We start from the raw sequence: 22,334 nt of genomic DNA on the forward strand, positions 1-22,334 counted from the left end.
GGTATTCTCTTGTGCAGCAGGTGCATGTCTGTGTGTTAGTCCATGCAGTGAATCAGATGAAGGAACTCATGTGGAATGAGAGAAATGGGTTTTTTTTCTTTGTTTTTTCACATAGATCACACCCTGTCCTGCATTAATACCATCCACACGATCACTTTTGGAGACAAAACAAAAAGGGAACATGAACAATTTTCTGGAGCCATGCTGATGTATGTCACTCTGCAGTAGTTTGCAGTGTTCACTAATAATTTGGTTTATTGGTGAAGTATATACTATTAAAAGGTAATGTAAGCTGCCTGAGATCATGTGCAAAAAGTAAAAGTAATTTTAAAGCTGCATTTGGGATAATGCATTGAAGTGTATCTTTGATTTCAGCCTTGGACAAAGAACTGATGTTGGTAGATGTCTTTGGCAGCAGTATTTTTTCACCAGTATGAAAGAAACCATTAGCATCGTTATGGATTACTTCTTCACTTACTGTTTTTCCATTCAGGATTTCCACAGTCTATAAAAAGAATTCCTCTTTTAGAGGGAGGCATTCAAATAAACAGATCCCTTTGTTGCTCATGACAAATCATTCACTTTTATAGTAATGATAAGGTATTTTAAATGCGAGTTAAAACTCAAAGTTAAAAAATATTAAGGAATATAAGACAGATTTGTAAATAAGTATTTATGTACAAGAATAATCATGCGAGTTTAGGTTAACTCTTTGTCAGAACAGGCATGTCCCTTCTTCTCTCCCTCCCTTTCTTCATTTTCTGCCAACCTTCAGTTCACCAAAAGTGGAGGAGACAAGATCCTAAATTATAGGTGATTGCCTTGTTTTAAGATCTTCTGAATAATTTGAAATCTTAGATAAATTTTTGATTTATAGGCACATAATGCTATTTACAATGTGACTACTTATATTTATGTTACCAGAGACTTTTGAAGGCACACAAAATAAATTCCATAAGATGAGAACAGAGGTAAATAATACATTTTCCTAGTGCTTTCATCATCACTTTAAAGAGCGATTGGTTTGCATTTACATTAGAGATTTCAAAGTAATAAAAGTCATAATTTACCAAATCTGCAATATTAATTTGGTGTTCAGAGGAATTTTTTTATGCATCAGATGTGCATTTTTAACTTTTTGTTCATAGTTTTAACTACAGAAATAAAAACCACTAATACTTACTGTAGAAACATCTGTTACAAAGGACTTGTTAATTGACTCAAGGTTTTTTGTTTGTTTAACAGCTGTCATTTGTAGCAAATGAGAGTATTTGCTATGAACTTTTTCTCTGAGCATTTGTTTGCTTTCCCAGCTTTTTTTGAAGAACTGGCTTTTCTGAATACTTCTGCCAAACTTTAAAAAAAGTGTCCTGTTGAATTAAATGTACAAATCTATGTAATTGTTTTACAGCTTATATTTGCATTCAGTATATGAAAGTGTTTTAACAAATGTGAGGCTACACAGTGCATTCATTACATCTTATAGTGTTTAGAGTACAAAACATCTGATACCTTAAGATTTCTTTGTACAAAGGTATGTGCTCTTCACTAGACTGCAATCTCAGGTGCAATTTCTCCCTTTCTCATGAATTCTGCCTTTCACTACAAACAGGGGCTTATATTAACCAGCAATCATTTTCCTGAAAAAAAGAAGCTGTTAAAAAAATAAGAACTGAGGAAGATTAGAGCCCAGAGTTCCTACTTTATTGTTTCTAGAGGCAGTTAGGCAAAATTTAGACCCAATGTAACTCTCCATCCAAGCCTAGATAGACAATTGAACCTATTGCTAATGGGGGAACTGGGATGTTTCTGAGACCATCACCACCAGGAGCTGTGTCTGATGTTACTGATGTGGTGTTTCAGTTCTCACATACAGGGAACATGTATCTTAATCCAATAGATGAAACAGTTTGAATCTCTCCAGGTACTTCGAGTCAAATCACCTCATCGGTCACTGCTGATTGTCTTAAAGCTAGAAATTGTTAAGGCTTGGAGGGATCTTGGGACGTGTCCAGTCCAAGTCTTGCAGACAAAGCAGGATACCTGTAGCAAATTCCTCTGGACTGTAGCCAGTTGGGTTTTTATTATCACCATGGACAGAGATATGTCTCCGTCATCTTTATCCCATCAGGAATTTGTACACATTGGCAAGATACCTCCTGAGCAACCTGTTCTCCTGGCTGAACATTTCCAGCACTTTCAACTTCTCTTCACGTGTCAGATACTCAGACCTTTAATAATATGTCCAGCTTTGCTAGAGTCGAGATCTCCAGAATATTGTTCTCATACGGAAAATTCCACAACTAGACCCAGCATGCCAACTGTGGTCTCACCAGGGCTGAGCAGAGGGGAATTAGAGAATATGCTTAGTTGTAAGGGACCCACGAGTCCAACTCCTGTCCCCCAAGACACCCCAAGAGTTACACCATGTGCCTGAGAGGTATTGTCCAAGTGCTTCTTGAAGTCTGTCAGGTTTGGTGCTGTGACCATTTCCCTGCAGAGCCTGTTCAAGTGCCCAACCACTCTGAGATGTGAAGATTTTTTTCCTAATATCCAAATTAAGCCTCCACTAACACAACTTCAGGCCATGCTGTTGGGTCCTGTCACTGGTCATGACAAAGAGATCAGTACCTGACTCTCCTCATCCCTTCATGAGGAACTTGCAACTGCAATGAGGTCTCCCCTCAGTCGTGTCCAGTTCTCCTCTAGTCCCTTCACTGTCTTTGTAGCTCTCCTCAGGATGCTGCTCTTCAGCCTGCTGGCAGTGCATCCTGAGGGTGCCATGGGCCTTCTTTGGTGCAAGGGCAGAGTGATGGTTTGACTTGGTGTCCACCAGGACACCCGAGTTCTTTTGTGCACAGCAGCTTTCCACAGCATGTACTCGGGCTTGGGATTATTTGTTCCCAGACTCAGGTGCAGGACTTTTCATTTTCCTTTTTTTGGACTTCATGGGGTCTCTGTAAGCCCATCTACATAGCTGTGTCCATGTAGATGGCAACACAGTCACCTGATGTATTGTTAACCTCTCATCCAAGTTGTTTGTAGTGTAAACTTACTGAGGCTGTACTTTGTCTCATTATTCAGGTCATTAATGAAGTCATTGAACAGTACTGGCCTCCTCTATCAATCCCTGAAAAGGGGCTGGTGTCCGGCTGGACTTAGTTCTGCTGTTCGTAACTCTTTGGTCTCAGTAGTCACTGCATCTCATGGTCTACTTATCTGGCCTCTATTTCTATATACATATGCTGTGTAGGAAGGTGTTGAAAGCTCTGCTAACATCCAGATAAACATCATCTGCTTTGCCTTCGTTCACCAGGTTGTCATCGTAGAAGGCTGTGAGGTCAGGCATGGTTTCCCCTTCAATACATCCATGCTGACTTCACCTTCTTGTCCTTGAGGATTTGTTCCCGTTCCTACTCAGGAACTGAGCTAAGGACTGTCCTGCAGTTCCCTGCATGATGCTTTGTGAAGAAAGGAATGATATTTACTTCATTGTTGTCCTCAGAAACGTCCCCCTGCTTCCATGACCTTTCAAAGATAACCTACCCTTAAGTAAAATTTAAAAATAGCATTGGTAGTGTTTAAAATTATGTTCCTCTGTCCTTTTAGAGGTAAAATTAGGTTTATGGCTCACAGCTGTGAATCACTAATTTTCAGATGCTGTCACCAATGATAAAAATAGTTATCAGTGTTAAACTAGCAATTTTGCCAAGTTTGTGCATTTCTTTAAATAGTTCCCATGAAATTGTTGAATTTTGTTCTTCTGCTTATCTTAGGGATAAAGTATAACACATGGCAGAAATTGAAAATGCTTCACAGAATAAAATGTACTTTCAGATCAAGTTTTTTTCTATAATACAATTTTTTTTTTCAATTCTGTTTTTCTATAGTAAAATAATATACTTTATGTCCTAATTTTATCTTGTTTATTTACTTATAAAGTCACTAGTGTGCTGGTCAGTGAAGCCAGTGTAATGTTTTGTAGAATTTTCAGAGTGGATGGAATTTCTCTTTTATCTTGTTTTGAGAGCTCATTTACTTCTTTGCCTGCAGTAAGTGTTGTAAGTAGACAGAATTTCATACTTCACCTTTTTTTTTTTTTTTTTTCTTGTAAAGGCAATTGTCCATTAACTCCTTAAATATTCTTTCCTGACTTTTTATCTGCTATTTGCTGGGGGGTGTTTTGCCTATGACTAAGAAAATAATTGGTTCATGTTCTTACAACATCCTAAAAAATATTTATGGAGTTGCTCTGTCAAATCTGAGCCACTGTTTACCAGTTGAAACATGTCTTAATTTTTATACTTGACAGCTTTAGTGTTTGTTCTTATCCAGAAGGGCAGCAGTGATGCTGAAGAGTTGAAACAGTTTTGCTCTGCTGTTCTTGGACAAGTTGATGAACAACTATCCAAGTGCACGTGTGTTTCTGTACTAATTAGTGGTAGCGGAGGTGTACTGGTGGCAGGGTGTGAGTTGTTTCACATGTTTTGCATGCAGGGGGATGGAATAAGTGCCTGCAGTTTTATGATGTAGTCAGAGGCAGATTGTTAAGGCTTCTGAGGAGGTGTTCACAAGCAGTAACATGGTGACAATAGTCCTGTTATTGCCTATACCTGACAACAAAAAAAAAAAAGCAAAACTGCGTTGCACAGTGGCACGGGACTGCTCTCACTGCAGACTTCGTTTTCTGTGGAGTGATAAGGTATTTTGGCAGTATAGATACAAGAAAAATATTAATTAGTTTTTGCTTTTTGTTTCTTTTAGGATTCCTCCAGGATGGTTTCAAGCAGGTATAAAAGGTATGAGATCTTCGTACACAACAAATTTTTTACATTTCTGCCAGAAATAATGCTAATTAAATTCTGTTTGTAGTAGAAGCCATCACACTCTGCTACTGTAGATACATAGCCTAATATTAGGTAAAAGACCTGAAAGATACAGAAAGCTTATCAAAAGCCTTCTATAATGTTACTATTTTAAAATAAATTCAGCTAGTGTTTTGCTGGGTCTTAGTAGGGCAGGGTAGTTTCCCAATCAAATGTCAACCTCGACTACACATTACCTAGCAGCCAGTATTTTCACAGTTTAATTTATGAACCACCATATTCCAAAGTTTAATAAGGAAGATAATTTTGTTACTCTCCACAGTGAAAGATGATTTTGTCATACTACTGTCTCAGTTGTAGCAGGTATTTCTCATATATAGCATATCCTCTTCATTATTTGTTTGTCTTTGAGTGGAGTATTACTCCAGCTTTTTAATCAGAGAAATACTTCAGAAGCTCATGATGCACCTGACCAGTGTGTCAAGTTTTTATCCATGTGGAATTAACACTGACACAGCTATCACAACTATTAGGAAATGTTATGGCAACATGGAGTCTAAAATACGTCAACTGAAGTAAGACAACTGTGTAAGAATGTTTTTGTTTGGTACATGAATGCATTTTCTTTTAGGTATCCTTTACTTGGGTAAAATATGTAGGTGGTTAGTTCATCTGTGTATATATATATGGCTGTAGAAGAAAGTGCAAAGAGCATCTACAATTGTCTAGTCTTCACTGCTGTATTTTCTACCCCTCAAAATTGTTCACCTGTAGAATCACAGAATGGTTGGGTTGGAAGAGACCTTGAGTTTCACCTGCTCGAGTCCCCCTGCCATGGACAGGGTCACTTTCCAGTGAACTAGATTGCTTAGAGCCCTATCCAGCCTGGCCTTGAACACTAACAGGGAGGGAACACCCACAGCTTCTCTGGGCAACCTGTTCCAGAGTCTCACCCCCCCACACTGTAAAAAATAATATCCTATCCTCTTATGCTTTAGCTTTCCTAGCATGGTGTCTTTTATATTTATGTTCCCAGGTTCTTGCAAACCCAGCTGAGTGATGCTTTTTATTGCTGTAGGGTTTTTTTAAATCACTTTGTCATTGCAGAATGGGTGGGCTTATTGTCACAAGCTTAATAACTATGTAATTTCATGATTCATTTCTTATTAATCAAGCACATTTTAGTTCAGTCTTTACTTCCTCTTCAGTTCTGGTGCAGAATTTTATTGCTGTTTGTATCTGCCAAATGCTTACTGGCGTGTGTCATACTTTTGTGGCTTTTCATAAACCTTATCTCTGCTTGCATGCTGTATATACTCTCTCACTTGCAAAAACTTGGTTGTGCGGGGGGTGGTAATAAATAGAAGTTTGCACAACCACGTTCATAACTTATTTGAAAATAATCTAATTCTTCTGATTAGCATTGGAGAAGTAAGAAACAGCAAAGCTAGAAAATGCTAATGAAGACTTGGTTGTGCAGTCTTTCCTCAGTCAGCTGTAGTAATATGTAGGATGTAGAGTCTTTGTCAACTTCCCCTATCAGGACTAGCATCACGTTCAGGAGAAATCTTACTTGGTGTAAGCTGCCATTCAATATTTTATGGATGTTGCCATCTATCTTATTCATTGCACAGTCTTGAAATTTCATGTTGAAAGTGAAGGATTATTTACCACTGTCAGCACAGTGCCCAGTGCTCACAAATACTCAGTGGGTTTTATTCTCCTTGAGGTATACAGTGCCCACTGTGATTGGATTTAATAGTATCTATTAATTTTCTGCTGTATTTGAGAATTTCTACCTCTCTGAACTAGTTTTTCCTGTGAGGGTACTTTAGGTATGACTCCCAGTGCTTTTACTTTCTGGTTTAAATGCTAAAGGAGTCAGAACCAGAATTGTTCTGGGCTGTTTGCTTCATCCAACATCTGCAGTAGATGAAGATCTTACAGAAAGCTGCCTCCTCTACAGTAATTCTTATTCAGATCAGTCAGATCTCACTGAAGTCCCAAATACAGTAGGAATCCCTTGGAAAGTCAGTGGTTAGAGCATGGTGCTAATAACACCAGGGCTGTGGATTCAGCCCCTGTGTGGGTCATTCATTTGAGAGTTGGACTCTTTGATCCTTTTGTGTGGACTCCTCCGTGTGTCCCTTCCAACTCAGAATATTCTGGGAATCTGTGAAATGGAAAATGCCATTCTGTGATTGTATCTAGAATTGGAATGTTAATGCCTAAAGGCTGAATTGAGATCATAAGCTGCTTCAAGGCTCAAATATGTTCAGCTTAATGTGCTTTTAACAGTTTTGGGTGTACTCCCTTAGGTTTTCAAAGCAAACTGAGAGTGAAGCATGTTCTCATCATAGGGACAAGCACTTTGAGATCCTATTTGAAACTTACTTGCAACAGTAAGTGGCCAGTACTTTGTGGGTGAGAGGTGCTTGGTAGACTTTATAGACATATGATAGCAAAATGGAAAGTATATTTTCTGAAAAGTTGGATTCTGTATTAGATTCTCTTTCCCACTGAAAGACTGCATTATTTGCCAGAAATATTCAGGTTGCTTTCTTCTGTTTTTACTACTTCTGATTTTTCTCTTTTGCCTTCTTGCTCTTCCCCAGTTATTCCTTATCAAACATGACATCTTGTTGATCTCAGCATTTTTCCTCACTTCACTGGTTTCCATTTTGTAGCCCAGTTAGGCACCCTTTCTTTTCTCTTCCCCATTTCTCTTACATCCTTGTATTTAATCATTGAGGTCCTAGTCTTCTCTTTATTATTTGTCTGATTTCTTGTGCGTTCTTTTGGTTTGGTTTGGGTTTTTTTCTTCCTGTTTTGTCTCCATTATCTGTCCTTTCTGGTTTCTAGTCCTGGATTACTGATACTATTCTGGACTTCCAGTCCCTTTTCTTACCTTTTCCATTTAACTGTTTTCATATTTTATGTTACAATCTTAGGGAATATTTTACAACTTCAACAGTTCTGTGATTCTGCCTCTACACAGAGATACCCACCCTCCTGTAGTTGACAAGAGAAGAAATTTAAAAGCAGAGAAGATCAGTTATGTGTGTTCTTATGGAACCATTGTTCTCTCAGTGTGTTCCAGGACTCAAGGAATTGCACAGATTTTACACTATGAGTTACACTGGCTACTTTCCCTTATATGGATGCAACAATCCGTGACTAAACATTTATATGACATTGCTGAGAAACCTGTTTCACTGAGTGTCCATTGACTGGAAAATGTGTTTACAAATGAACTCTGATGGCTGCTGTGCGTTGCTGTGTGCTTAGTGACTTGGACAAACTTAGCCTGTCTCTTTGTGCTGTAAAGTAAATAAAAGTTTGTAATGAGTATCTTAGTCTATAATTGTAGTCTGTCTTCTGAATTTACTTCAGAAATTTTCAAAAGTTTGTAGAGAGGGTCCTTTGTAGTTGCATGATTAAGTGCATAAAGTATTTTCAAGAGAAAGTGATGGTTTTGTTGTGTCTGGAGTGGTGCTGTGAGATCTATTAAAAGCAAGACCAGAATCTATAAGGTCATGCTGACATGAAGGCCACAGGACATGCAGGAGAGTATTTGGGAGCTGTGGTCAGTCATGTGTCTTACCTGTGAGCTTCATGTGTTTTAAATGTGTAGGTATACTTAAGTTGTATTAGCCCATATCAACTTCCATTCTTCCATTTTCCTCTCAGGTTTTTTAATGTAATATGGCTCATCTTGCCCAGTGTTACAAAGCTGGGCTTGCCATTTTTTGCACTGCTTTGCGAACAGCTATTTTAAGTATGAAACACATTGCCATTAGTGAGAATGGTTTTCTGATTTAGGTCTGATGGTATCAATGTAGCTGATGTTCCCAATGATTTCTCAAACATGAGAAGGACAATGTGCATTTTTCTTACTGAAATATTTGAGTCTAATCTACATATAAACATGAATTATGTTTCCTTTTGTGAACTAAAAGGCTTGTTTGCAAGTAATAGTAAAGCAAGATAGTTATGCAGATATAGGAATATTTTTATAAACATAGAAAGTTTGTTTTATCAGCTTATTTTACAGACTGTCTACTAGTTTTTGAACCTATTTAGTTTCTTTAAAAAAAAAATTGTAGAGCAAACCTTGCAGATTGGGATTTAAAGATTTTTGCATGGTTTTTGGATCAGACAGATAAACTGGATCAGTTTACAATAAGAGCTAGATTACAATCTCTTCATGGTTCAGAAGTGTATTCCCTGTATAAGTTTGTTTACTAGTGGAAATGAACACAATATGGTATGGTTTTATGGCTTCCAGTCAAAATGTCAAAGGATTTTTGCCCCCTAATTTAGGATGGTACAACACATTAACATAGAACCCTTGAGATAGAGACTATTTAGCAGTAATTGTAAAAGAATCCATTATACTTGAGTTTATCATTCATGTAAGAGTCAAAAAATGAATGGGGAAGTAGAAACCATTAAAAAAGAAGGTGCTTCAGAGCACTCTTTGGAGGGGCTTTGAAGGAAATGTTTGAACACTGCTGAAATTGCCTTGCTCAATGTTTTTAGATAATTATAAAACTTAAACTATGACAGTTTGCTTTCCATCATACTAACCTTGATCTCACTAATTTAAAAAAAACACAGCCACAAAATAGTGTTTCATAATGCTATGTCCGGACTTGCCTGCTTGTCTGTGTTTAGGAGATTCTCAGTGAGGGCTGGCTTTGGAAGCATTGTCTCATCTATTTTGTTACCTTAGGACCACTGCTTTGCAGATATGATTTGATTTTAGACAAGGGTCACTTAAGAGATTTTTCTTGACTTTTGTAGCCCTTCTTGTGACACTGCTGATGTTATGAGAAGGCATAAGGCATAAACACAAAGGGTTTATTTCTGCAAAAGGTTTTGATAGTCTAGGTTGATCTGGCTCGAGTTCCTCACTGCCCATGGTGCCAGTGCTCATGCAGCTGGGCAAGGTATTGCTTCTGGCACAGGGCAGCCACTGTGGCTGGAAGTTGATGGCTTCCTTTTGCTTGGCTGCTCGATTGCTGCATCGTAGTTTGAGTAGTTTCCCATTGAACTGAAGGCCAGAGGCAGGAAAAGTGGAGGAGCCTAGGGAAGTACAGCTGTAGAGAAGATGAGACTGCCTTTCCTTAGATCCACTCTGAAAGTCACAAATTTGGCTGAAGTAGCAGAAAGCCAAGGTGCCCTATTTAGAAATAATTGTCCTTTGCTTCTTCCAGCAGAGCTGTTAGCCACTGACTGGATTGCAGTGACATAAATAACTAGGCGTTTCCAAATCAGGTATAGTTATAAGATTCTAGCATCAAAATAAACTTGCTGTAGTTGGAATACAGTTTTGACAGTGTGATTTTCACTGGGTGAAATGGCAGTTTGGACAGTGCTGTAGAAAGACACTGAAAGAATCGAAGAAGCATTGGAAGGAGCAAGAGGTATTTCACCTTGCTGTAATAATGCTTTTAAACCTGTCCCTGTATAACTGATTTTATTGTACAAAAAATAACTAGGAACATCATTCCAAACCAAAATTTCTGTTTCTCTGTAAGAGTAGTCAAGCTGATTTTGCTATCTTGTTTTAAGTATGGCCAGAAAAAACCCTTGTAAAATACATTTGTATTTTTATATAAACATAATCTACAGGTATACTTTCATAGACAGTATCTTCATTGGGTGTGATTCATAGGTATTTCCCCTTACTAAAGAGACACCAAGTTCAGCAATACTGTTTTTCTAGTCATCATTGTGGAAAGAGCCCAGGGGAGCATCAGGCCCAGGATCCCCAGCCAGGCAAGGGAGGGGATTATCCTGCTCTGCTCTGAGCTGGGGCAGCCTCACCTTGAGTGCTGGGGGCAGGTGTGGGTGCCACAATATAAAACAGACATTAAGCTCTTAGGGAACATCCAGAAGAGAGCAACAAGGGTGGTGAAGGGATTGGAGCAGAAGCCCCATGAGGAATGGCTTGAGGTCACTTGGTCTGTTCAGCCTGGAGAAAGGGAGAGTGAGGGGAGAAGTCATTGCAGTTATGACTTCCTTGTGAGGGAAAGAGGAGGGTCAGGTACAGATTTCTTGACACTTGTGATCCATGACACGACTCAAGGAAAGGGCATAAAGCTGAATCAAGAGAGGTTTAGGTTGGATATCAGGAAGTTTTCCAGCCAGGGGGTGGTTGGGCACTGGAATAGGTTTCCTAGGGCAGTGGTCACAGCATCAAGCCTGTCTTTAGTTCAAGAAGTGTTTGAACAATGCTCTCAGGCACATGTGGCTCTTGGGGTGTCCAGGGCCTACAGTTGGACTGCTTCCAACTTCCAATATGCTTCCAACTCAGCATATTCTGATTCTGTGGTTCTTTCTCATTTAACACTTATGAAGTGACATTGCATATGAAGACTTAAGTTCCATTCTTTGAGAAAGATATTTCTGTTGTGTCATGGATAGTACGTTTTTTGCCATTGCTGTGTACCAGCCATTGGTTATAACAACCACAATAATGAACTTTTTATCTGTCACATTCCTTGTGTTAGGTTATGGACTGATGCCTCCTTAAATTTTTTTTTTTTAAATCCCATTTCCTAGAAGCCCCCATATGTCCTTTGTTCTTTCCTGCAATGAAAAGGAAGGTGTTCAGTAGGGTCTACTGCTCAGTGTAATTTTCAGGAAAGAAAACCCTGAAAATCAAGGTATTTTTTTTATTAATGAAAACCTTTCTATCCAGGTATTCTTTCTTCTAATTTTTATGTAGGAGCTTCTGCCAGTATCACTCACTGGAGCTGAGTTGAAATACTCCAGCATGCTGGCAAAAGTATTAATTTTTAAATTACGATTTTTTTTTTTTGGTGTGGTCTCTCCTTGAGACATTAACAGCATGAAACTACGTTTCTTTTAGGAAGCTCAATAATCTAGAATTTATAGAGTTAAGTTAAAGTATTTCTCTTATGCTGTGTTGCAACATGCATATCCGGTCCTAGAAATGTTTTTTAAAAAATCTTCTGGATGAAGAATAAACAGTGCTAAATATGGTAATAACATTAAGCTACAAAATTCCTTGCAATTGTGTCAGTGTGTCTTGGAAACTTCACACATACTGGAGCAAAAGAATATTTATATCCACGAAAAGACATCCCTTTGCCAGAGACTCCTGCTTTTGATTTGCACTGTATCCATCTAAATCTGCATGTTGTCAGCAGGGGTTTTCTAGAGTTATGAAATGCAAAATTGTTAAATGAACACATTAATCATACACTCTTCCGTGTTTTCAAGGAAATGTTGTAGGGATGCTTGTAGTGCTTTCCATTCTTTTCCTAAGTGGTCTAGAACATCAGTGTATACATACTTCAGCTGTGTGATTTTGCAAAATCACAGGCTGGTTGATGTTGGAAGGGACCTCTGGGGGAATCTTGTCCAGTCTCCTGTCAAGCAGGGCCACCTACAGCTGATTGTTGAGGACCATCTCCAGGTGGCTTTTGAGTATCTCCATTTTTTTTGTTTTTGTCTTGGCAGTTTGTATATTTTAAGTATAAGAAGTGTAATTTTGGTGAATTGAAGAGGGAAGGTCTCTTTCCCTGCTCCCAGGGCACTCTGTTCTGTTGTTCTTAGTTATTCATTAGAATCTTCATTGAATGTAAGTAACATTCCTGTTAGGAAGCAAATGGCTATGGGAAGGACACTGCTAGTTTTGTGACTGAAAATGCTTGACTCATCATACATATTTTTAAATTAGTACTGGTTTTGTACATACTGATAGTAATGGAGAACCTACATGCTTTTTAAAAAACTAGCTTATGTGCAGTTGCAGTACTTATCTGTTGATTCCATGACAGTGATTTTTTTAATAAATAGACACATAATCTAAACCAAAAAACCCCATAGGACCACTTAAGGAGTGAGTGTCTACCAACAGAACTCTGACAAACTCCTCTGTATCAAAGTCCTGAAGTGGCATAAAGTTCTGGAGATGGCATAAAATTAGTTTGTTGGGTCACATAACTTTCTCACTTCAGTTTACTTCCCATTCCCTTACAGGCCAAATCCATAGTTCCCGAATCGTTAGCCAATATTCTTCTTATGTTTTGGACATGTACTTGTGTTTTCAACCATTCTGTTTTCATCTAGTTAAAAAGAGGCTTGGTTTAAACTCTGTAGTGACACTTTAGTTATTGAAATAAAGTTATTTAGCTTGGTTTTTAATGTGCGTAGTTCATGAAACTTGAAAAATAGGACAAGTATGTGTTTATAGTGTATTTACCCATGTGATGAAAGCTGCATTATCCAAGTATTTGAAACCCTGAGGCAGTGAATTTAGTGAGTTCTCAGCCACACAAGAGCTGTGAAATATGTTCTCTGCAGTTTATTAGACTGACCTATTGAGTGCTTTGGAAGGCACTTCTGTGACTGCTCTCATTTCCACTTTGTTAAATGTGTAAATAGGTGTCTGCTTTGCTCTGCCTTTCACAGCACAGCTAATGCACCAGAAGATGATGCTCCAAATAGATATTCCCGAACAGAGAGGACAACTTTCAGCAGATACAGCAGAGATGCAAATTCTTCTGGCAGTTCTCTACCTAGTAACAGTTTGGAAAAGAGGATTGAGGAACTTGAAAGGGTAAGTACCAATTAACCTTTCCATGGCATACATCTGACATAAAGTACTTTTGAAACTCCATGGGGAAATTTGCAGGTAAAATACATAGAAGGGATGCAAAATGCTTGAAATACAGATAGTTGTGTCTACAAAAATGTATAAAGAATCAGAGTGATTGAGAAGAATGTGAACTCTTAAATCACAGATGTTCAGTTTTCATTTGGTGTATAAGTGAGAAATAGTTTAGGTAAAGATAATAGACCTAGAGAGCCAGCAGTGCTCTCTGTGCTTCTCTCATGTACCTTGTGACACACCAACACAGAGCAAATATCATGGGGGAGGAAGGAGCTCACTGCCTGTTCACAAGGTTACAAGCTGGTTTGTGATCTACTTGTTGGTATGGATTTTTTTAGTATACTGTAAAATTTAATTGCTGTCCAGTTGTTTGTCAGAGCTGCAAACATTTAAAATACATATTTAAAATTATTTTCATTGTTTCACACTGATTTAATAAAAACAGTTTTGGGAAAATCTAATAATGTTAAAGCTGAGCTTTGCACCTAAGCCAATATTTTGCTAAGTAATGTTGTCTGTGTAGTGTATTACTGGCTTCTCTGTCTTCCTTTGAAGTGGATTTTTTGTGGGTAACTTATCAAATATTCTTGAATTGTATGGGTGAAAGTTACTAAGTAAACACAATTTGAATAGGTCTTTTTTGGAAAGGGGGAAAATAACTTGTATTTTGTAGAAATTACTGGTTTTGATTTAAGTCTTGAGGAACCTTCATTTGAGTAGAGTATACCGTAATCCTCCCTTCTAAATTGGCTTCTTTCTGAAATACTTTAATTCCCAATAACAAAAAATAGAAGAAGATTTAAGCACCTTCTTTCCTAATGAACATTTTCATTCTTTCTCATATTCAGGCCCACAGATTTAAAAGTGAGTCTTAATTTTTTGTTAATGGTATTATAAAAAACCCAACAACAGAACATCCAACCAACAGCAATTTGGGAGCTGATACTTTATATTTACTTCTTCTGTTTTGGGCCCCTGTCCAATTCTGTGTTCATGCTGAAGTTAAATACATATTGTCACTTATTAAAAGTTAAAAACATTATCACTTGAATCAGATACCAAACAGATTTGCCGTTGGTAAAATATTCTTAGATGTGATTCTTTAGCTCCTTGAAAGGTAAAAGGATTTGAAGATGTGGGTTTGACTTGCTGTAGGAAAAGAGTTATAGATAAGTATGTGTGCGTGTGTGTTCTTCTTTCTTTGTTTCAGATGGTATTGACTTAAAACTGTCTCTTAAAACAAGAATTTACCTTTCCAACTTCACTCTGTATTCTGGTTATAGGAACTTGCAAAAGAAAGACAGGAAAATGCAAGATTAATGAAGATGGCACAGGACAAAGAGGAACTAATTGGAAAGCTGAAAGAAGAAATTGATTTATTAAACAGAGTAAGCAAATACTTTCTTACGTAGCTCTATAAAGAGGAAATAAAAGTGTCTGCATTCTGTTGTATTCTTCAGGCACCACATCCATTGGGCAAGGTCAGAAAATAATTACTGAGGGGTTTTTTGTGTTTGTGTAGCTTGTCAAGAGGTATGTAAGTTACATTTTCTTTCTAAGGTGACTTGTATTTGTCATGATTAACTTCCCAAAGTCCGATGTTATTGGAGTACCTCAATTCCTTGTTGTTCTAAGTGTTCATAGAGCAAGGTTATAAAACCAAAAGCTCTTTATATTTTAAAAGATATTCTTATGTTCTTTATTGTTGATCCCAAGTAAAAGCAGGAGACATGAGGTAACATCACCAGGCAAGGTGTGAAGGCAGGAGAGGAGAGATAGAAGAGTTGAGACATGCTTGAAAATGGGACAGGATGAGAAGTTTTAAAGTTGATAGAAAAAGTTTTAAGGGCAAACAGGAATTCTTTCATAGAGCAGATTATTGACCTCATCCAGCACTTCCTGGCTGGGGTGTGGAGTCCCAGTGTACTAGAGATGAATGCCTCTCTTCTAGTCCAGTGCAGATAAGGCTCTGGTCAGTCTATTAGTGGAGAGAGACAATAACTGCATGAGGAGTGTCAGGCCTACATTTTGCTCTTCATTAGTAGCAAAGGAGGATGGCATTCAGAAATTCGCAAACTAACCTAGAAAATGTAAAGAGAGGAGATTATTCTGAAACACATATTTGGTTTTTATATGGAGAAAGTTGAAAGTTAATCTGTTGGATAAATGAGGTGTTGTCTCTTGGAGAGATTTCTATTTCAACTGAGGCATTGCTCTTCATGCAGTTCTTTCATTCTGCAAAGAATGTGTCACATCTAAGCTGATGGCCTTATTGCAGTTGAGGCAGGTGTTCATTCCTTCTGCATAATGGATGACAAAGCTATTTAATACTGTTGGTCACGTCTGACTTCGTGACTCAAAGGTCAGAAAGAACAAATCAAAAGAACCTAAATGACTGGAATCTTGGGGTTTAGGACCACAACGCTTTGAGAAGTTTTATGTTCCAGAAGCAATGTTATTTTTTTGGCTATGTTTGAAGTATGATGTCCTAAATGAAATCCATCAAATGTCTTAACTAGAAACTGTCTTTGAACATCCATCCATCTTTGCCATCTAAAGTCAGGCACTGTCTGTGCATTGCCTGTGTTAAGTACAAGGGCAATTTCTGTTTGTTGTATGGAGGAAAACAAACTGAATAAAGTAATTTCAAAACCAGCTTTGTTATATATTGACTAAAATTTTACCTTTCTATGAGATCTACACAGCCATCTTATTGGTGCTCCCTAGGTAGATAATTTTAAACACAGAAGAGAAGGGATTTTTCGGTCCATCAAGTCAGCAGTTTTCATACCTTTAGCACTGTCTGTTTGCTCAGTAGAGTGCAAGTTATTTATGTCTCTGTCTCTTGGGCTTTTCTTAACAATGAAATAGCTGCCTTTTGATTTTATGACCAGCATAATTATTTGTCTTCTTGAACTCATGTCTCAAGTGATGCTTCTGTTAAAACAAATACAGATTTACTTTCCTGTTTATTAACTCATTAATTTATGATTACTTCTGTGTTGGCTATCCATGTGGATTTAGAAACAGAAGAGGTTTAAAAAATGAAGAAAAGCTGTAGAAATACCACATCATTCTCATGACAGGTTATGGAAGTTAATATGACAGTTGTATTTGCTTCAGGTTTGTTATCATAACTGAAAACATGAAAGCCAGCGCTTGGACATCCATCTGTTCTTCATGGAATGTCCCTGTGTAGGCCTAGCACTAGGATTGGATGCTTTTCATGGAAGAACAGGTGTGATCTTCAGCCTTCTGTTCAGATAAAAGGATGTCCCAAAGACTGAACTTTTAGTGAGTGAGTCTGTGCAGAGGTGGTCTTAAAAAAATTTACCGATAGGCAGCCTAAATAGTGGTCTCTAAATTTGACCATCTACAAGTTCATGGTTTTTCTCCACTTTTCTGTTCATCTAAATGTAGTTATTGGATGTTAAGATCTGCAGGTATGGAAAGAACGTCACATCAGATACCCTGAATAACTTCTTAAAAAGCCATTTTATTCCATACTTTTCTGACTGCTCAGTCCATATTTAGCAAAATGCTCTTTCTAGAAGTTTTACTCAGCTCATAACCACGGATTCATCCCTGATTGGCAAAGATCTTGTGTTGTATTTGGAAAACTTTTTTCAAGAACCACAAAAACTTCTTGGTAGAATTTTTCTCATTTTAAGTGAGTATATTTTTTTAATGTGACAATATCATTTTACTGAGATCAGTCAGTACATCACAGAGATATTTAAAGAATATGAGCTGCATTTATATTGAGGAGCAGAAAAGGCTTTCTCCTATAAATTACATTCTCTCATTCCAGTATAGTAGACATTAAAAGTATGTCTGCCATATTCTTTGTAAGAAAGGGAAATTGCTTCATAAAAATGTTAAATGTCTGAAAGGAAAGGCATCTCAAAATATTTAAATACTTTGTAGGCAAAGTTCAGCTGTCAACTAGTTTACACTTAGTCATCTCTGACCTCACTAAGATGTCACTGTAGTTAAAAGTGTGTTTGGAGAGTCTGCCAGTGAGGATTTACAGTCCAATTAGTGTCAATTATGTAGTTATCAGTTCTTTTGGTATGTGAAGTTCAAGCTTTCCTGTTTTTGCATCTTTTTTTGCTAATAAGCATAAATTAATGTTGTATTTTTGAATAAGAAACTTTTAATTTCAGAGTAGCAGAATCCCCTCTATCTCTCAGCCCATTGTTTTGGTAGATACTTAAACTGCAGCAGTTATTTTTCCTGGCTTCTATTCAAGAAACTGTTACATGTAGTAATTTTTGGAATGTTATTTTTGCGGCATAAACATTTCACAAACTTTTAATATTTTGAGTCAATTATGCTAGAATTTTAAACAAGGAGGCTTTTAGGTAAGCTTTAATTGAGGCATCTGATGGCTAGATCAACAAGTTTGAACATTATAATACAAGTTTTGTATTTTTTGTATTTTTGTATTTTGTACAAAAAAGAAATAATTTTTATTGAAAATGTGTTGTCCCTTCCATCTGATTATTGATCTGAATTGCACAAAACAGAATATAAAGTGTATTTGTTTGTAGAAAATTGTATTTATAGTATCTATCCACCAAAACTTTCCCTGTTTAGATGTTTAAATCACTTGTATCCATTATGTTGGAATGGTCAAATGCTTTTCCTGGAAGTAATTCATACTATGATACCGCTTTACTTCTGTGAGGCAAAGAGGAATTTCTGCTAGTGATTCCTTGATTCCACTCTAGAAAACAATAAAGGGATTGCAAAGATATTGAGATATGGATTTTAGCTTGACAAACTGAAGAGGCTTTTAAAATCATTATACCAATTGAACAGATCATCTCTATTCTCCACTTCTGGAATGAAAGAAATAATCTTGTTAGGAGTGAAGAAGTGAAATGGGAACTGGACAAGAATGGTAATTGGTGTAAAAGACACAAACATTTGGGGTGAAGCAATCTATTCTGAGCACCCATTATACTGTGTGCGTGCTGTCCTTCCCACAGCACTTTAGACAGAAGGTACAAAGTCCTTTTTTTTCCCACAGAAAACAGAAAAAAAATTGGAGCATATCTTTTTCTGAATATTTTAAAACAAAAAAAAAGTGTTTCTGCAGTAATAAGCTGTGATCTGGATACGTGGGAGCCATAGTTGCAGACAAGCTTTTGGGGAAGCAGGAGCAGTAGCTGATTACTATACTTTCCATATATGGCAGAAAAATAATCACCCCCATTTTATTTTGTTTCTTTATGCATTAATTCCTGCTGTAGCTTTGATTTGAACACGTTTCTATTTAAGGTGCTTGGGAATATAATATTAATGTTTTGTAACTACAGTAACACTTAGAAACAGGCTGGTTTAACAGTTCTGAGGGTACCTACTGTGCCACTAATTCTTCCCTATCCCAGCTTCCTCATTTCAAAGATGCTAAATTCTGCTGCTACTAATTGAGAGTTTGTATTTCCATCCTGAGAAGTGTTTATTTTTCTTTTTTTTCTTGTACAGGATCTAGATGATATAGAAGATGAAAATGAACAATTGAAGCAAGAAAATAAAACCCTCTTAAAAGTTGTGGGACAGTTGACAAGGTAGAAGATTCAGGCATCAGTGAGGAAAGATTTAAAAAACTACTGATTGAACATTAAGGTCAATATAGTAATATTTCCTGTGTTGCAGTATGTTATAATAACTGACTTTGTATTTATTGTTAGGAAAACCGATGAATGTTTATTTTCATAGTGCTTTCTCCTTTGTTCAGTGAAATGGCATAAAATTTGGGATGTATTTTTAGCTTTCTTTTCACATAAACATAATTAAAATTTTTGACATGTTTCAGTATTTTAAGTTCAAAAATATTTGGATTTTGTATCTTCAGATTACAGCTGCATAAATTACAGTAATCTAAAATTCATAGCATCAAGATCACTTTCAGTCCATGTGGGTGTATATTTTTGAAATGAATGGAAGCAATACATATAAGCTTTGTTTACACAGATTCAAAATATATATTTTGGGAAATGCTTCATTTTTTTGTTCAAACAGCTGTAAAGTGGATGCCTTATTACTGATGTATAACATTTTGCAGATTGATGACTTGCTCTAGAACTCTTGTATGTTGAGTTTTTTTACTGTGTCTGAAAGATGGGCAATAGTAGAGAGTAGCAATTTTTTTTTGTTCTGTGTTTAACAGTATTCTGTCAGAGGGGGAAGGTTTTACTAAAAACAGCAATACAAACAAATGCAAAACACCACAAAGCCAAATAAATCACCTCTAGTATCAGCATTAATAAGTTCTTAGAATCACATTGAAGTTGTGCACTGCAGTTTATTTTATGGCTTTTGCTTTAGCAATGAAATGCAAGTTTGCATAAGATAGTTAGTTTGCTGTGTTGAGAATTCAAAGCCTGGAGCTTTCATTTTAGCAAAGACACTTCTTGTTGTCATCTTAAATTTTGTAGTGATTATAACTCATACAAGTTCTTGGATTTTTTAAGCGGAGTGAAAATTTTTTTGTACATGACAAAGTAGAGGGGCATTTTAGTGATTTGTGCCTTTTTGAAACATCAAATGGTATACAGACTCTATTTTTATCCTTGATTTTAAACTAACAAGTTGTTTTAAAAGTGCCTGATTAGATGTTACTATCCAGTTATGACTGTGTGCAGATTCTTCTATAACATGATAGCTGACAAAATTGTCCTTAGACTTTAACCACAGACCTCAATTAACATTTAGACTGAAAATTATTTGTACTTTCTTTCATCTTAATACAGCACAGTTTTCATTCTTGGTTAGATTATACATGTCCAAGACACTAGAAATTAAAACATTTCAAAGAGTCCAGGCTTTTTCTGGACAATTTTGAAGTTTGGTGTCCAAAAGTTACATACATAGAGTTCTTGTTACCTTAAAAGCAACTTCAATATAACAATATAACACTATTGTTATATTAATATATATATGTGACATATATATAACAATTACCTTTTCAGGTTTGCCAGTTGTTTTCATAATGTGCATTTAATGACAGTGTTTTTTAAATTTAAAATCCAGCTATTATTGTTACTTTGGATTGTTTTGTATATAGGATAGGTTATTTTGCATTTGTGCATTCTGATGAGAAAAAAAACTGTTGAAAGCTTTAAAGTGTTTTTCAAGACACTTATAGTCCAGAATGCCTCATTGTTTTCCTTCACAGCGGATAAGATTCCATGGAACACCGTTTAAAACCTTTTCTCAGGGGGTTAAATGGTATAGGGGGTTTGTAGGAGCCCTTTGAACTACAATATACACAAATGAGTATGGCTTGTAATAGCGTTGAAACAGTAAGAGGTCCCTTAATTTATAAGTTCCATGAAATGAAACATTTAAAGACATAATAAAGTCAGTTGAGATGTATGCCTTTTGAATAAATATGAAACTTTCTCTGGAAGAACATCTGATCTCCTTCTCTATGTGCTAGGTAGGAAATACACGTATCCATGTGCTGCATGGGATGTCAAACATGCTAAAACATTATTGAGGACATACTGCAGTACACACAGATAGCAGTATGAAGTTGCAGATGAGATGTTTCATAAAGTGGGTTTCATGTACATTTTAAACCAAAGAAAAATAGCAACAAAGAACATAAACAAGAGTTACTTGTCTTCACATTACCTCTTCTTGGCAGCAGTAATGCTGGAATTAGAACTGTTTTTTTAACTTGTACATAAAACTGACAGAAATATTTGGCAGAATATCTGGATTTCTAATGTAACTGTTCTTGTTCAGGGCTAGTTGTGATTTTTCTACTCTGGGAAACTTGTGGTAGTTGAGTTTTCCTCTGAAAACAGTCTCATAATCATAATGCAGAATGATTTAAAAAGAAATCCATTTTATGTGTTTTAAAAAATTAAACATCGTTAACCTATGAGTAACTGAATATCCATTTTAGTTTTGAACATTGACTAGTTGTGGTGATACTTGTTACCAGATTAAAAAATGATTCTGAGATTCTTCTACTGCAGGTAAAAGATACATGTTTAATAATAAAGATTGTTTGCATTTGTTCAAATAAAACAAATTTCTTTTTAATCCAGGCTGAGTATTTGCTGTCTTTAAAGGAGAATTAAAACTGTCTGTCTAAAATTCTATCTGTATTTATCCTCTGTAGTGGGAAGCTCCCAATCTGAACTGCTCAAATTAGTTTTTCATTCACACATGCAGACACGCAAGACAGAAATCTCTGTATTTACACTATACTTATTTTTGCTTTAGGTATGTAGTGAGTATCCTTCTGTCAATTAGACAGAAATTATCCTTTCCAATTAGACAGAAATTATCCTTTCTCCTAGTTCAAAGTAGAAGTCTAACCTTTCCCAGGAAAAGGAAGAATGTTACATTGCTGTTTCTACAAAAAGTGAATTGATTTAACTTGATTTAACTTGTGAAAGCTCGCATAAGTACACGTTCTCCTCTCCTGCACAAGCAGAAACGTTAAAGGCAAACTCCTTTTCACTCATAGTTGCAGACTACACGTAAAGAGAACAAGTGGATAATCAGTATCAGGGAGAATATCAGGGAGATAACAACTGTATAGCAGTTTATCATAAAGCTTGTGATGTTGTGTTAAATTAATGTAAACATAAATAGCAACCATGCATTCAACACCATGGTTACTTTATGGATATAAAGACATTATCCATTACGAGCATTTACACTTAGTAAATTTAAAATGTTAAGTGAATATGGTTAAGGATGACTGCCTTTATGAAATTGTGGTGGCTTTTAGATTTGCTTTAAAATACAAAATTATGTCTTTCGTCAGTTTTTGCCTTTGGCATTTTAGGTTCCTCAGTCTTGGTGAGGAATTTTAGCTCCAAGTACAC

At 36.5% G+C, this 22,334-nt stretch overlaps 1 protein-coding gene across 2 annotated transcripts in view; it reads left to right on the top strand.

The window, feature by feature from the left end:
• Nucleotides 1-21,540, top strand: part of PAWR (pro-apoptotic WT1 regulator) — a 73,937-nt gene extending 52,397 nt beyond the window's left edge. For both annotated transcript variants that reach the window (XM_063396417.1, XM_063396418.1), the window contains exons 4-7: nucleotides 4,765-4,799; nucleotides 13,275-13,422; nucleotides 14,760-14,864; nucleotides 18,970-21,540. In XM_063396417.1, coding sequence (XP_063252487.1) covers nucleotides 4,765-4,799; nucleotides 13,275-13,422; nucleotides 14,760-14,864; nucleotides 18,970-19,056 — 375 coding nt within the window. In that variant the 3' untranslated portion in view covers nucleotides 19,057-21,540. The remainder of the gene's footprint in view (nucleotides 1-4,764; nucleotides 4,800-13,274; nucleotides 13,423-14,759; nucleotides 14,865-18,969) is intronic.
• The last annotated feature ends 794 nt before the right edge of the window (nucleotides 21,541-22,334 follow it).

The sequence above is a fragment of the Prinia subflava genome, chromosome 4 (assembly GCF_021018805.1).
Source record: "Prinia subflava isolate CZ2003 ecotype Zambia chromosome 4, Cam_Psub_1.2, whole genome shotgun sequence".
In the NCBI taxonomy this organism is placed as follows: Eukaryota; Metazoa; Chordata; class Aves; order Passeriformes; family Cisticolidae; genus Prinia; species Prinia subflava.